At 40.7% G+C, this 16,901-nt stretch overlaps 3 protein-coding genes across 8 annotated transcripts; 1 reads left to right on the top strand and 2 right to left on the bottom strand.

Annotated features, from left to right (window-relative positions):
* Positions 1 to 125: 125 nt before the first annotated feature.
* On the bottom strand, positions 126 to 642 carry LOC128262635 (40S ribosomal protein S28). The gene has a single exon (XM_052997007.1). The coding sequence runs from the start codon at positions 475 to 477 to the stop codon at positions 277 to 279; it is 201 nt and encodes a 66-aa protein (XP_052852967.1). The 5' UTR covers positions 478 to 642; the 3' UTR covers positions 126 to 276.
* A 352-nt stretch (positions 643 to 994) lies between these two features.
* LOC128255588 (axin) lies at positions 995 to 15,257 on the top strand. Of its 6 annotated transcripts, none has more exons than XM_052985292.1 (13): positions 995 to 1,874; positions 2,637 to 2,832; positions 3,490 to 3,553; positions 10,377 to 10,660; positions 10,729 to 10,961; positions 11,026 to 11,727; positions 12,559 to 12,696; positions 12,823 to 12,919; positions 12,998 to 13,129; positions 13,195 to 13,453; positions 13,513 to 13,657; positions 13,752 to 14,093; positions 14,156 to 15,257. In XM_052985292.1, exons 4-13 carry the CDS (start codon positions 10,565 to 10,567, stop codon positions 14,280 to 14,282), a joined length of 2,271 nt encoding a protein of 756 aa, XP_052841252.1. In that variant the 5' UTR covers positions 995 to 1,874; positions 2,637 to 2,832; positions 3,490 to 3,553; positions 10,377 to 10,564; the 3' UTR covers positions 14,283 to 15,257. The 6 variants fall into 6 exon arrangements, with proteins under 6 accessions (XP_052841252.1, XP_052841224.1, XP_052841232.1 ...); XM_052985264.1 differs by having other exon boundaries at positions 13,734 to 14,093; XM_052985272.1 differs by lacking the exon at positions 2,637 to 2,832 and having other exon boundaries at positions 13,734 to 14,093.
* LOC128255613 (zinc finger protein 771) lies at positions 15,166 to 16,776 on the bottom strand. Its single transcript, XM_052985322.1, has one exon. The coding sequence runs from the start codon at positions 16,703 to 16,705 to the stop codon at positions 15,362 to 15,364; it is 1,344 nt and encodes a 447-aa protein (XP_052841282.1). The 5' UTR covers positions 16,706 to 16,776; the 3' UTR covers positions 15,166 to 15,361.
* Between the last annotated feature and the right edge of the window lie 125 nt (positions 16,777 to 16,901).

Genomic DNA, 16,901 nt, shown 5'->3' with positions numbered 1-16,901 from the left:
AAGGTTTAAGTCGATAAATATTTAAAATCTAAATTGAAAAAAAAAGGGTGTAATAATTTTGTTTTTTACTGTATTTAAATTTATTTTAAAGAACATACGAATTTCTTTTAACAGTTCTCACTTCTTCATTAAAGGTCAGAAATAAATAACAAAGTTTGGAGTTTTTCATTCATTTTGCATTTAATATTTGCACATTTATTGGCAATAAGAAACTTGCAAATATTTTGAAATTAATGTAGTTTTGTTCAATTTTGACAACTAAACTATTTTTAGCCATTAGCAGTCTTCTAGTCTTCTAGCTTCTCGTTCGGATTCCAGGAGCGAAAGGATATCGCCCTCACGAATAGGTCCTTTGACGTTGCGAATAATCTGGCGGTTCTGCTCGCCAAGCAACTCAACCTTAACCTGAGTACATTGGCCCTGGGATCCTGTGCGGCCAAGGATCTTTACCACGCGAGCGTGTACAGGCTTGTCCATTATTGTTCAATATTTATCGCAAGAGAATTTTTTTTTCTGATATAAATTAAAATTAAAAATGATCCTGTGAGTGCGGCCGCTCCGGTAACCGGACTACTGATTCCACTGCTCCCCAGCCCTGAAAACAGCGACGTTTTTATCGAACCAGCTCGAATATGAGCCAGCTCCAATAGCTGTCAAACCATCGTTACTAAAATCATCGCAACCTAACGATTTAAAAGCGATAGTATCGACTTTTTAAATTTGTATTCGTCTGTTAAAATAGAAAATAAAATTAAAAATTCTTTTATAATTTGATCAAGATTTTTGATAAAATATAAATTTATGGATACAATTCAAAGCTTTTTAAAAAGACTTGAAAAAAATTGTATTTGCATAATGGTTTTTTATTTAACTTAAAAGGGTATTAATATAAAAGTGGCGGGTAATTGTTTACGATATTATCACGATAGTTTCCAAACCATCGAAATAACAAGCTGGCTTCCCACCATCGATACTATCGATAAGGCAACCGATAGTTTGACAGCTCTAGCATGTAATTGTTCGTCTCGCCGTCTAACATTTGTGTCGAACTATTTTGTTTTGCCATTCAATAAAACTATTATTTACCACTATTTAAGCGGTGCCACAGAGCCCGTAAAGTGTCCGCGCTCTAGGGATTCGGGTTATTCGAGGAGTACAACGAATCCGCAACGATACGTCCATGAAAATCGAAAGGCAGCAGCAGCAATAGCAGAGGCAACAGCAACAAAATACACAAAATAAAAGAGGCAGCAGACGGAAAAGTGTTTAAATGGTTGTAAACTGACAGAAGAGGCGATTATATACGGATTTTTGAGAGTACAGGACCCAGAGACAGCGAAAATGCTTTAGAGGGCGGCGGTTCTCGACTATTTTCTCCCTCCGGAGAGACCAGAGTTGCCAGAGGACGAGGATGAGGAGGAGATGAGACTCCTGGCGAACAACCAAGAAGCTAAAGACATATAGTCCATTTGATCGGGAAATGCCCTCGGGTAGTCCCGCTGCGATCCCCGTGTGAGGATCCTGCAGCCTTGTTTAGCATTTAATCCGGTCACCGTGCCTGCGCCTTGTTAACCACACTCTCTTGTTTACGTTTGCTTGTTTGTTGACCTCCACACAAATCGTCCTTCCATTAATTGTTAGTTACGCATCCCTCACGTTGAGCACACTAATCAAAATGAAAGCATCATCCTCGTCGAAACCGAAATTGAAATCGAAGCGTCCAGCCGTTAAAGCTACAATCAAATTACTCCCGTCCAAACCCACCTCGTCATCGTCACCGCCATCGAAGGTTGAAGCCAGGGCCGCCAGGATATCGTCAGGATCAGTCGTCTGCCATCCCAATTGAGTGAAGCCAAGGATACACGAATCTAAGGGTCAGTTACCTTCACTCTTCTGTGAAACGACCAATAATAATGTTCTAATTTCCTTACATAGTCTGTTGGATCAGGTTTTGATCGAGTTTCCCCATCATATCACAGTGTGAGGATGATAGTCGGATTTGCATTTCGTTTTGGCACATGTGCATTGAATTCCAACTTTTGAAAACATTTGAAAGTATATATATTTGTCAGACACTCAGTCCAACTTCCATAACTCAAATCTCTGTCTGTCATCAAACAAATTGAAGTTATGGAGTTGATTTTACCTTTCCGTTGCAAACTTTTGCGACTGCAATTTTTAATAGTTTTTCCTAATAACAATTGATTAGTAAACGCCCACTGCATAGCTGAAAAAGCTTTTATATGGTTAAAATCCAAGAATTAATCGAAGAACGTCACGCTTTTAAAAGAATGAATTTCTCTGGCGCATTTGCAGAAAATTTGTTTTATTAACTGACATAGGATTGATGAACCCTAACTGCGTATATTAACTCACGTTAAGGTTTGCAAAGCGGATAAATTTATTTAAAAATAGAAAAGAATAGAACGAGCTTTTTATTATCTATAGCAAGCAAGGTTTTTAAATGAAAATAAAAATCTGTTAGTAGCACGTTTAGTGTTTGGTTACTCTTCTGGTAAAAAATTCAATTCTTTTACATTTTGTGTAGGTCATTATATTTACCAGCAATCACAAATTATTTTTCATTTTAAAATATTAAATATAATTCACTGAAAAATATTATGTTATTTTTCCAGGTACTGCATGTACTACATCAACTGTAATATAAGATACATAAATATAAAGTAAAGCAAATAGGAGTAAATAACTGAAACGAAGAGTTAAACAATTCTACAAATCGGACATACAAAGATTAAACCATCTTAAAGGACTAACAGCGTTTTAAATTAATATATTCTCAAGCGTTTGCCACTTCTCACTTGAGTTTAATCGGTAAGTGTTTTATTTCCTTTAATATTCATAACATCTACATAAGAATTCTTAACATTTATTTAAGCGTAAATTTGATCCATTCGTGCGAGAAATATTTTGCTCCCCCACAATTCCAATATCAAAGAGTTTTTGAATAAGGCATGTGCTGGGGGAGGTTATTGTCACTTGATTGTTTTATTGTACACCACACCATTTATATTTATTTTGCTAGCAACATAACATTTTTAAAAGAAGTCAGGCAATTTCGATTTTTAGCTTTAAGTAATCTGGTTTCAGCTTAAAGAGTTGGCTTTCTTATTTTGGTTAACTATTACAAAAAATATTTAAAGAAATTTGCGTATATTCGCGTAGCTGAAAGGTTACGCAAGCCAAATTCGTAATTCCTTTTAGTTTTATTTTGACTCAAATTTCGTTCACTTTTTGAAAATGTTTTAAAATCTACTAAATGTTTTTATTATTTTTTTTATGCCATATTCATCAAAATAGCCCGTCTTATCTCAGTTAAATTTAATCTTTCGCTACCCCAACAATTAAATCCTGTCTTTATAAACTAGACTTTTTTATAATACATATTTTAAAATTAGATTTACTTAGCAAACTTTAAAGTAATTATGGTTTTCGCTAATATATTGCTTCTCTAAATCATTTTTTTTTCAGGAACTACTGGAACTTTTTTGGAATAATAATATCTTCTCTTGATTTTCATGTTGAAATTACATATGTAAGTAAAAAGCTTTTTTATATAATGTTATAGTTAAATATACAATTTTTACAATCTGTTGAGCTAAAAGTTATTTATTTTACGGCGTATACATTTAAAGAGAAACAAACAAAAATTACAAAATTAAATATTTTATTAGTGACTGTAACTCGATTTTTGTGCGTATATGTCTAAAAACAATGAAGATATGTTAATTTTACGCAGAATTTTTTCGATTGATCCGTTTAAAATCGGATTTCTGAAAGAGTAAACCATCACTATGTACAGCTATATAATATAGTCGTGCTATCCAGACCGTCACCTACTTACTACTTGCAATAGAAAGAAAGCTTTTTATGAAGTTTCATATACCTTATAAAGTCAGAAATGTCTCCTTCACTGAGTTGCAAACTTATGACTGAAATTATAAAACCCTTTACAAAGTTGTATACAAAATTGTTTATAGAATAAAAATTCCGACTGGTTTTCTTTTATATCAATGGAAAATAAACTATTAAAATATTACTGCTTGATCATATATCGATTATAAAACGATTTGGAAAATGTTGCCAGTTTCTTGAATTTAACGAAGTTCAAAATAAAATTACTTGTCCTTTTTTTTTCTTTAAGAAATAATGATCCGGAAGATAAAATATGTTGTTAACTAATTGGCTATTATGTTTTTTACAAATATATTTTTACTTAAGCAATTAGTACTCCACCAAAAATTTGGTTGCATTAAACTGAAGAAGATCTTCAAATAATTTGCGCAGTACCTCTTTTTTTAAGGACCTGCTATATGTTTGTATTAAGTGTATTGTAGGTAAATCCTGCAGAGGGGAATCCGTTTTCCAAGCCAAAGTGCATCCTCCGCTGGCCTTGCAATGGGCTTTGCACCTGTAAAGTGAGCGCTTCCGTGCTGAACTTTTCTGGCTTTGCTGGCAACTTTTGCCGCGAACAAAGTGCCACTATTGACCTTCGGCAATACTCACAGTCGTAGTGAGTGTTTGTCCGTAAATTTCCCCCAGTTTGCCAGGCCAACCAAGTCTAGACCGGCATCAGACGCCCGTTCATCGGGTTCGGTGCAGCAATGGCGGTCTTAACCTCATTAGAAACAAACGAGGTTGCCGCCGGTCGCCCCTCACCACCTTTATTGTTTTCCAACTTATTCGAAAATAATTTCCACATTTGCGTTTAGGGGAGGAAATGAAATATGGAATGGAGGTGGGTCTTCAATCTCAACCCTTGCCCCACCCCTCGGCGTTGGGAATACAAATAAAATCCAGCTCCGCTGCTCTGTTTATGTACAATAAGGACGGGCGTCTGATTTTTCCTTTGCTCTTGGGACTCTGGCAGTGGGCCAGGACTTGGTCTGGGTTCAGAGGTTTGAGGACCGAGGACAGAGGACTGAATCTGGACCTGCGCATATTGGTTGCACACAATGACTCCTATTCGCTTGCTGCCGTCTCGCTTGCACCGCCGCAACCACGGACACTTTGAAAAGAACATCCTTTGTGTGTTGTTGTACAATGTACATGAAGCACCATCATGTTGGAGGTCGTCCCCATCGCCGCTTCTAGTACTCCTGCTCCTCTGACGGACAATCCCATCAACAGCTGGTCGGGAATTGGAGGGGCAGTGGTTATCCACTCGCAAAAAATAATATTCGAGTCGATCCATCTATTTTGTTAGTGCATTTTAATCGAGTTTCCGATTTAAGTTTCAAGTGAAAAAACACAAATAGTTTAAAAATAGCTTTCAAATATATATATATATATTTATATATATATATATATTTATATATATATATATATTTATATATATATATTTATATATATATATATTTATATATATATATTTCAATAACTAAAAACATAAGTTATTTAGTATTATAACACTAAAGATATCATACAAATAAAGTCAAACCTTTATACGTTTACGGACAGAAAAAAGTTATATAGATCATGTAGTGAAAAATAAAATCTATTATCAATAATTTCCTATAGAAACTTGAATTTTGTGACATTGCACTTGACATTTTTTGCTGTTTCGAAAGAATAAAGTAATTTTTTGAAATATGTAATTAAATTTACATTATTATCTGGTATAATTCCTATTGAAGGTGATTTCCTAAACTGGCCAAGACTTAATTTCTCTCTGTGTTTTTTCAACTTCGATGTGCTCGCCAATTAAGTTCGATATCCGTACATAAACGGCGTAAGCGCCATCCTGAATGTCCGCATGCAACAATTGTGAGTGTGCGAGGCTGTGGGTGCGGAACAGGATGGGTATAAGTATCAGGAGCAGGGCAGAGCAGAGCAGAAGCTGGGCAACCCCGAAATGGTTTATGGTTTATGTACTCTGCTTACTTCGGCATGGGCGCACATACGTGGCTGGCAGCAGGGTGAAATCTGCTATCGCTGTCAACGCTGGATTGAGGATTCAGGACTCGGGACTCGTTCAGTTTGACTTTTCGCTTGTCAAGGCATTGTCACCGAATACTTTGTGCTCCGTGGCTCGTGTCAAAAGATTTGTCAACGTTTAGTGGCGATAATAATCCGAAAAGTCGCGCGTATTCCGAAGTGAGCAACCTGTCGAGGCATTGTGAGTGCATCCAAAGGTGATTTAATGTCATCTCGTCTACCGCAGCATACCTGAGGCTTAGGATCCCTATAGAAAAGCAACTAAATCCCTCGAGTGCTTGGGCACCTGGGCAACCGTTTTCAGGGAAACTCTAAGCAGTAGCCTCCGGCCGATGATGGCATGCCCTCATCTTACGCTAGACTTACCTGCCAATCATCAGAACTCATAACTTGAATAGAATGGAGAATTATCCGGCCATGCGTACGCAATCTAATAGGGATAGAAAAATCATCATCATCTGCCCTCGAGAGGGTTTGCTCCTGTTCCTTTGTTGTGTTTCGGTACTCGCTCACAACAAAATCAATAAGGATTTATTTAATTATTTCATAATTTCCGTTCAACTGAATTTGAACAACAATGAAACAAAATAGTTCTTGGCAATCTTTCTCTTGGGGGTTGAACATTAATTCTGAATACCATCAATATGACGTTCATTCGTTTGCAGTAAAGAATATATTAATAGCTTTTAAAGAGACTCTCTTAAAAACAAAAACTTACCCGAAAGATGAATATGATTTTCACCGACGGCATACTTATCAAGTTTTGTGTCAGACTGCAGCTGGTGACCATTATGAAATCACCAAATTACTACTCAATTGGTTGATTGTTTCCTTTATTTTCTTCATAAACTAATGGAAAAAACCATCGCAACTCTTATTGTTTAATTCCATTCAATTGGTAATGTAAAATAAGTTGTTGCTTTGTTTCAATTTAAAACATATGACCAGCCTTTAAAAATGACCCCAAAATTTGCTTTATATTATTCAAATTAGACTTATAGTTATACTCAAAGTGCTAGTAAGCATTTTTTAAATTGCCTTTTTTTTATTAAACAAATTAAAAAACTTTACCATAACTATGTCCTTCCAGTATAAGGCCGATGAAGACTTACAGTAGTATTACCTTTTTAAATTTTTGTTTAATCAAACTATCACTTTCAAAGTAAATAAAAATAAATAACTTGAGTGTCCTGAACTTGTATTAATCGATTAACTACTACGTTTGTAATACTAGATAAAGTCAGATCTTGATAAATCTGTAAAAGTAATGGTAAAATTATATAAACCCATAATTCTATTAAAAAACACCATAGTCAGCTTAATTGAACCGATCGTTTCTTTGAAAGCATCGAGATTTATGTTTTAAATCTGGTGGAAAAACAAACAAACAAAACTATATTAAATCTGATCAGCAACATATAGATTTATTGAAGCAAAAATATCTTCTTCACTGCTCAAATTCACAATTCCTCAAAAAAGTTTGTATAAAATTTCTATACTGATTGTTAAATAGAAAAATTGTTATTTTAATAACAGTCCTTTGTACAACTTTACCTCTTCAGATAGTTGCATTGTCATTGAGCTCATAAAATATCCTAATTGATCGAAGGATTTTATGCTTCATTTTAGGCTTTTAAAAGGTTGTAGCCTTTTCAAATTTTGCTTCCGTGAACAAAATAAAACTTAAATAACCACTTGCATTCGCAAAACGCAACAGTCAAAGGTAATTCCTTCTTTTGAATGTTCCGGGTCCATTTTTGCCATCGTGATGGACTTTAAAAACTTTCTTTGTGAGCTGAGAGAAAGCAGCCGTGGGGCTTTCAGTAGCAATTATGCCATTAAGGTCGAGCCGAATCTTTGATGTCGGCGATGGCACTTGTTAATCCTGAGATGCGCGGGATGCAAGGATGCCAAGATGCACTAAAGCACTACAGGACTACAGCACCAAAGAGGTGCCGATTTCCCCTCGCTGTTTGGCGTTGTCTTTGTGTACGCCCTGGCCACGGGGGAGACATGGGCCTCAAGTGGCCGGAGGATGTCCTCCTCGTAGAAAGTGACGCCATCTCTAGTCGTCCTTTCTAGACGGCTTTCCTTTGCGGTGCCGTGCGTTTTAATTGTGCCTCTCTTTGTTCTTTTCGCCGTAATGGAGTGCTATGCAAATGGCGTTTTGATGAATTTCCTTGGCTCTCCGGCGGCGCTATCGCTTTGTGGCTGTTGAGTTCCCCAGTTGTCCTGGGCCTGCTCAAAACAACGAAAACAAACAACAGCATTCATCCCCGTTTCATCGCTGGCTGGTGTGTATGTGTGTCTGTAAGTCATGGCTGGCAGGGAAGTGCTGCCCCTGCAAACCCTTCCCTTCGTCCTTCACTCTCTGACAGGCTCTGCTCATGTCCTTTGTGCTTTGTTGTTGTATTTGTCGCTGCTCTGTTGTTGGCGGCAAACTTATCCAGTGCTGCCCGATTTTTATCAGCCAAAATAGATATTTTTAGAGGACAGATGATTATATAAAGAAAAACCAATACGAAAGAAAGAAAAAATTGATCTAATGAAATCAATTGTATGATGTTTTTCAGCTATTTTAATAACTTGACATTCATTTTATATTAATAATAACAATCTACCTGTAATATTTTTAGAAAATATTGCATTTGATTGAACATTAACGAACCGAAGTTTTTTTTTCATTAGATTATAAAAGTATATTTTTAAAATCTTAAAAACCTTTTATAATTTTAATAACAGCCCATTCTTATTTCTAAGTCTATTTTAAAGACAATTAATAACAGCCCATTCTTATTTCTAAATCTATTTTAAAGACAATTGGTAAAATCGACTTACTGTTGATATTAAATAAAATAATATATGCTCTTTAGATGACAACGAATTAAAATCGAAAAGAATTATTGGTTGTGTGCAGCAATACTTATAACTCCAAGTTAAAAAAGTTCCCCTGAAAAACTCCTTTAAGATTTTAAGTAAAGAATTTTTAAGTTTCTTTAAAAATTCTGAGCATTATTGATGTGTTTTGTTTTACAGGCAGATTGTGACTTCTGGTTATAGTTCATGCTACACGTTTTTAAGACAAAAAATTTAAGACAAAAAACTCCCTTTCTTATATAATTGACCGCATTGAAATTTGAATTTGAACTGAAAAAAAAGCTGAAGAGTCAGTCCTGCTTCGCTGGTTATTGCAAAGGGGAGGGAAACCGGAGCAACGAAGAAAAGGGAATATTTTTGATTTACCAAAAGCGCGACGCGGTGCTTACTTTCTAGTTTTGGCCTGCTCTCGAACGCGTCAGACAGCTCGAGAAATACCAGAGGCACCAGGATTTAAGAGTCCTCGCCACCATCCCCACACCACCATATTGCGATGGTATTAGGGTGTGTTGCCCGAGTAAGTGTGTGCGTATTTCGTGTTCAAATTTTGTACATAATGGATTATTGTCCTTTTTCCATTTTGCCTTTGCCATGCGCCCCGACTGCTGCATTGGTCGATATCGTCAACCAATCAAAAGCGCCCTCAAAATGGCCGCCGTTCGATCCTGCTCCTTCTGTTTGCGATTTGCGTATGGTATGGGTCCTGTATGGAATGCCCGTTAATAAGAAATGCAAATCAAAAGGAAAAGAAGCCGCTGAGTGGTCATTCAGCTTCCGCATCCTTGAGGATTTCCCATTACGATTCCAATTACGAGTGCGTTTTCGATTTCTGCACCGCAAACTGCAAACTTAAGTGGAAAGTGGGCCACAAGAGTAGTTTGTAGATGGATTGTGTGCTATCTGAATGATAGATAGGAAGTTTTCTTTTTTTTTTTTTGAAATTGTTCCTTTAATTTAGAAATTTATAACTTTAAGGCCAAAACTTTATCGTCTTGTTGTTAAACATTACCTCTAGTTAATTTTGCCATAAAAGCCAGAAACCTGTACTTGCTATGAAACTGAAATACTTAATTTGTATTTAGAAACCAAACTTGTATTTGCAGTAATTCGTAATAAAAAAAGCGTTTTCTCGGCCTAAACGTAATATAATACTTTTAAGTGGAAATCCTACCTAGCTTATCGTGAGAACTCGAAAAAATAAAAAAATAAAGTACACAAAAGAAGAGGTTATCTTGGGAAAGAGAAAGATTATGTTATACAAAAAATTGACTAATTTATTCAATTGTTCCAACAAGGAAATTGACCGGATGTTACTGAAAGCTTTATGACTTCATCATATTGTTCAATTTTTATAAAATTAAAAACATTTTTCTGAACTAGATTTCAGGTAGTTGTAGTGATAACTTTTAACTTAAAATAGGATATTTATAATAGGATTTTTATAATAGATTTATTCTAAAATTTGTGTTGATGTCATAAGCATTTGTTCATTTACTTGAAGAGTTTATCCTTAAAAAAAACCTTTTGTCTTATTTTCATTGCAGGCCTTGTCTAATTGCCTTCCAAATTCGCAAACGAGCGCATCTTCCATGTCCCAGCTATTTGTAAAATACGGGCGTTTGTGATTTAAAACAGAGAAACACGTTCGTTAATCATAACTGGTAACTTTAGCGTAGGAATAGGTAAATATTTAGCAGCGATCGCTCGTCCTGGGAAGCCAATTTAGAGTGGCATGAGTGGCCATCAAACGGGACTTCGGAAACATGATGATAATGAGTGTAGTGGGCCACGACCACCTGTACCCGGAGAAGAGAGCCGTGTTAAAAAGGTGGGTTAATCCTTGGTAATGGGGATGTGGCTTAAAGTTAACCGTCATCCCGTCATCCGATCGATTAGATGACCGAAGGGGTAGCAGAGACCTCGAAGAATTCACCGCCATCCTACCTGAACTGGGCCCGGACCCTGAACCACCTGCTGGAGGACCGCGATGGGGTCGAGCTCTTCAAGAAGTACGTCGAGGAGGAGGCGCCCGCCTACAACGACCACCTCAACTTCTACTTTGCCTGTGAGGGCCTCAAGCAGCAGACGGATCCGGAGAAGATCAAGCAGTTAATCGGAGCCATCTACAGGTGGGTGAAAGTCTTTGAAAAGTTGTATTGGCAAATGGGCTAACTTATCGCGCCACTTGTCTAGATTCCTGCGCAAGAGTCAGTTGTCCATCTCCGATGACCTGCGCGCCCAGATCAAGGCAATCAAGACGAACCCTGAGATCCCGCTCAGCCCGCACATCTTCGATCCCATGCAACGCCATGTGGAGGTCACCATCCGCGACAACATCTACCCCACGTTTCTCTGCTCCGAGATGTACATCCTGTACATCCAGCAGATGTCCGCCCAGCAGGAGCGCTGCAGCAGTAGCGGCGCCACGGGATCGGGCAGTGCCGGGAGCAGTGGCAGTGGTGGCAGCAGCCTCGTTGGTGCCTGTGCCCTGCCCCCGACAACTGCGTCCACCGCCAAGCAGCACCAGCAGCACCTGCAGCAGCTGGTGCCGCCGGGTGCCTTCATCAGCCTGCCGGTGAGCAGCGTGAGCGGGCCGCCAGCCGGCACGTGCAGTGCCAGCGGCAGTGTGTACGGTCCATCGACGTCGGCCAGCTCGAGCGGCTCCATCAGCGCCACCGACACACTGCCCCGCAGCTCCACGCTGCCCACGCTGCACGAGGACTCGGTGCTGTCGCTCTGCGAGGACTTCGAGAAGGTGCAGATGCAGGAGGGCGGCGGATCCCTCGGCTCCGGATCCATGGGCGCCAGTGCGCGGGCGCCCGACTACCCGATCCGACTAACGCGGGATCTACTAATAGCAACTCAGAAAAGAAGACTGGAAATCCGACCTCCCGGGTATGTACGCTCTCTTTTGTGGCCAGTAACCCTTGGTAGATAACCAAACTTGGGGGTGTGTGTATATAGACTAGGATATAGTTTTAATCAGTTGCACTCAAAATAATTCTATATAATATCTCAAAAAATGTTATTTTGAGATTAAGTTAAAAACTTATTACTTCTTTGTTTTAGAAGTAAATTTAAAGTAGAATAAAATATAAAAACATTTTCTTTACGTTTCAAAACTAAAGCATTTTCTTTAAGTTCCAAAGTTAAAGTCATTTAAACAAAAATAACTTAATTTAAGCCTATTATTATTCTGACTGCAACTTTAAAGTTTGGAACTCGCGGTTATATTATGCAAAAGCATCAAAATTTGTACACCAGACAGGATCCACCACACTCTTATGTTTGTCTTAAGTTTTTCTTTAGTGATGATGATTTTCTGTGATTAACTCCTAATTTGTTATCTTTGTTTCTTTTACTTTTTACATATGTTGTACATGAACGCTCACAAAAACACGCACGCCAAAAACAAAAACACGAACCCACCTGCATACAATATATATATACCGAATATATGCCCCACCACAACAATACTCATTGGACCTCAAAACACCACCCGCATATGCATATGCATTGTCGCCATATGTTTACCGCTACAATACTGACCCGATGAATACACTATATACATTGCGTTTTCCTTATTTGTTTGAACATTTTTGTTTGTGGAACTTGACGATTGACCCTCATTCACATAAACACGATCACACACCACTGGGCGCCATTGCATGGAAACTTTATGTCCGGGTCCTGGTCCTGTTCATAATCCGATCTGCATGCGAGTAGTGCCCACGGTTACGTGTACAATCCAAGCACTACCAACACCTCCTACGTGCCCAATTCGCGAGTAGATTCGGAGAGGGCCAGCGTTAGCTCCGGCGGACGCACCGACTCCGACACCATGTCGATCTCCAGCTGTTCCATGTGAGTAGCGGCGCCAAAGGAAGTGGTCCGCCCTTAGAGATCCTCAAGAAATGAATACTTCAGACATGGAACTACAAATGGCCGCTACGAAAAACTACTCGACTGACTAATCATTCCTCGTTTCAGGGACGGTCGCCCGTACATACAACGCAGACACAGCTCCACGGAAAGCAAGGCGATTCGCCAGAGCGCGATGGCGAACAAGGAGACCAACACCTTTCAGGTAAGTGAAGATATGACGATTGATATATACCCATTGATACCACTAATTTATTTCTATGATTATGGTACTCGAAAACAGGTAATACCTCGCACACAACGACTACATTCGAACGAGCACAGACCGCTGAAAGAGGACGAGCTGGTGGCTCTGCTGATACCGAAGTTGGAGGAAGTGAAGCGAAAGCGGGACCTGGAGGAAAGAGCCCGCGAGGTAAGATCAGTATAATTTGCGACTGAAGAACACTCCCTTAAATATGGCTCAAACCTCCAATACAGAGAAATCCCGGTGCTCCGCTGCTGACCAACGAGAGATCCAGTGCCAGCGACCGGGCCTTCGCCGAGGCGATACGGGAAAAGTTCGCACTGGACGAAGACAACGACCAAGATATTCTGGACCAGCATGTGTCGCGGGTGTGGAAGGACCAGACACCGCACCGCTCGCCGGGAACGATGTCGCCCTGCCCGCCCATTCCGTCGCGCCGACGCACAGCCACCCATGACTCGGGAATGGTCAGCGATGGCGCCATGAGTCTAAGTAAGTGGATAATAGAAACTAGGAAGGTTTAGGAATTCCTAACCCAAATCAATTCACAGGCGGGCACTCCATGAAGCACTCAAAGTCCATGCCGGATCACAGTTCCTGCTCGAGGAAGTTGACAAACAAATGGCCTTCCATGAACACAGACAGTGGCATAAGCATGTTCTCGGCCGACACTGTTACCAAGTACAAAGATGCGAGGTAGGTTTTTTTTTATCTTGTATCTACTAACCCCTTATTAACACACACCGAAAACTCTGCTTATGCTAACTTAAAGCTCTCGATCTGGCTCTAGCACGGCCTCGAAACTGGAGGAGGCGAAACGAAGACTGGAAGACGAGCCGCGTCGCTCTCGTCGATACGCCCAACCGCCGATGCAGCAGCACCTGTCGCAACAACCACTGGGCTCCTTTAGCAGCAGCAGCAGTGGCGGCAGCATTAGCCTGCCCCACCAGCACCAGCACCCGCTCCAGCTGCAGAGCACGGCGGCGCCACCGCCTCTGCCGGCCAAGCCGCCGGAGACGATCGTGGTGTTCTCGTTCTGCGAGGAGCCAGTGCCGTACAGAATAAAAATACCCGGTACTCAGCCAACCCTGCGTCAGTTCAAGGACTATCTGCCCAGAAGAGGTCACTTTAGGTAGTGTTCACTTGACAATCTTTGAAGACTTGCAGTTCCTAACCCCTTTTTGCATCTTACAGATTTTTCTTCAAGACGCATTGCGAGGACCCGGACAGTCCAGTGATTCAGGAAGAGATTGTTAACGACTCCGACATACTGCCCCTATTCGGAGACAAAGCGATGGGTCTTGTCAAGCCATCCGATTAATATTTAAGCATTTAGCGTAGATTTTGTATTAAGGCAAATAGTGAGTGTGACTTGGTGCACCGATACTGATGCACGCGGTATAAAGTACGATTAGCGATAACGAACGCACCAAGTGTACGCATCTTAGAGCTAGCAAACTGGAGAAGCTATTTCTGATAAATCAAATGCTATATCTGTACGTGCGACCGACCGGCTTTTGCAAGCATCACAAACAAACTACTCTCTGCGGGGGCAATGTATTTTTCTGTACAACAAGCAAACTGATTTGTATATCCCTAACGAAATTTGGGCGCTACTAGAGCATCTTTATGTTGACACCTTGGCGGCCGTACATTAGGAGTCCGAAAAGCGTTTTAGTCCCGCAGTTAGGGGGCTGAGATTATAAGGAAAACTGCACAAAATCAATTTATTATGAAGATTTATGGGTTTACCTCGATTGGGATTTGTTTGTTACTTTATACTAACTACGGACTGCCTGCAATAAATTTTGTTAATATTTTTGTAATGTGCATTTTATGATGATATGATGATATTAACAAAGTTCTATTCAACTCGACAAAAATCAAAAGATAATCTGTTTTATTTTTGTATAATCTATAACACAGCATACACACTTAACATTTATGTATTTATACAATGTATTGTAATTGCGTCAATTGCATCTACCGATCTACCATTAGGCACATTTCATTTTTTGGTTCGATCAGTCCAGCAGTGACCAACATTAGGTATATGTCTATATATCTATCATATTGGAGGCCATCGGCCGAAACGGACGACGTCGATCGATTGATTTATTTAAATAAGTTAACGCATACACATACTATACATATTTTTTTAAGAAAACTGAAATAATCGCAGAAATATGCAAATAGCGGATAAATTTATTATATCAAACATATTTTATTTGTGAGCAAAATGCATATAGATTTAATAAAAAAAGTACATGGATAGAACGAAATGATGTGTGCCAAATGATTCGATCTCATTTAGCTGGGTGGTGATCACGATGAAGATGGGGATTACTCTGCTGCGGTCTGGTCGGGATTAATTCTACTATATATCTATTCGATATTGGGCTAAATTGCCGTGCAGTCGTCCCTCTGAACGTGGGACTCGTAGTTCTGCTCGTTGATGAACGTGTGCGTGCACTTGGGGCAGTGGAAGCGGCGATGGCGATTCGTGCCGGGACTCTCGTGCTCCCGCAGATGGGCCTTCATGTTGTACATCTGGGAGAAGCGCTTGTTGCACACCGGACAGGCGAAGGGCTTGTCGCCCGTGTGGGAGCGCATGTGCCGCTCCAGGTGCGCCTTGGTGCGGGTCTTGAAGCCGCACACCTGGCACTCCAGCCGCTTGGTCTCGTTGTCGTGGATCATCTTATGCTTGTACAGGGCCACCTTGTGGACGAATCGCTTGGAGCAGACCTCACACTGGTAAGGCGTTTCGCCGGTGTGCCAGGCCATGTGGTGCTTCAGCCGAAACTTGCGGCTAAACCGCTCCGGGCAGACGGGGCAGGCGAACTGCTTAACAGGCTCATGGTTCTGGAGGTGGCCTATGAACCCGGAATACGACTGCAGCGTCTTGCCGCACTGATCACAGACATAGCCCGGAAAGTGCTCGCGTTTTGTGTGGGCATTGTAGGCGCGCCGGCTGGTGAACTTCTCCGGGCAGCTGGGGCACTGAATGTTGACCGTGTAGTCGCCGGAGCTGTCCTGATCCTGCTCCTGGTCCTCGCCATCGGATATAATGTATTCTATGGTGCCATCTAGATGGTCGTCAAAGTCGCTTATGGTGTCCTCCTTGAAGAAGTCGGCTTCCTGTGGCTCATGCTTGGCACGTGTCACTACATCCTCCTCCTCCTCCTCCTCTTCGTTGGCCTCTTCCTCGTTAATGATGATCTCGTTGTCGATATCCAGCTCTAGGTCCACGGATTGGTACTCGTCATCCTCCTCGGATTGTTTTATGATGAAGGTGTGCTCCTCCTCGGGCACCTCCACCTCGATGGCAGATGTATCCACCAGCGTGACGGCCTCCGTGGAGTTGTCCATATCTTCCAGTTGCTCCTCCTCATCTTCGTGGTCCTCTGCCACCTCAATATTGCCATCAAACTTGGCTATTCTCTCCCTTACGACTTCCTCATCCTTCAGCGGCGACTGCCTGAATTCCTTGGGCATGTAGGGACTGTGGATGAGTTCCAGGATCTCCTGGCGCAGCTTCCGTGCGATCTGAATGGACTTGTGGTATCTTGTTAACTTCTCGCAGCACTTCTTGCATATCGTGGAGGATTCCTCGGTGAGGACGTAGTCCGTTCCCCGCGTGCATTGCAGGACGAGATCGCTGATCAGCACCGGCGGATGGCCAACGGTCTCCGTGTGAATATTCTTGGGCACGCGCACAGAAAACTGGCAAATGCAACAATTCATTTTCGACGACTCTAGCCTGAAATTTATTTACAAAATATCTCGGGCCAGTGTGCCCGTGCGATCTAGCGGAAACGAGGGCTGGCCTGCTGCGGTAATCGGTTATCGAAATTAAGGAACTGGTTCCGTTTCTTTTGACAGTGGATTTTAAATTTTGGTTTCAAATATTTCGTAACTAGAGAATTTTTTTTAATTCTAA

Source organism: Drosophila gunungcola, chromosome 3R (genome assembly GCF_025200985.1).
Source record: "Drosophila gunungcola strain Sukarami chromosome 3R, Dgunungcola_SK_2, whole genome shotgun sequence".
Lineage (NCBI taxonomy): Eukaryota > Metazoa > Arthropoda > Insecta > Diptera > Drosophilidae > Drosophila > Drosophila gunungcola.
This window is presented reverse-complemented; position numbering and strand designations above follow the sequence as displayed.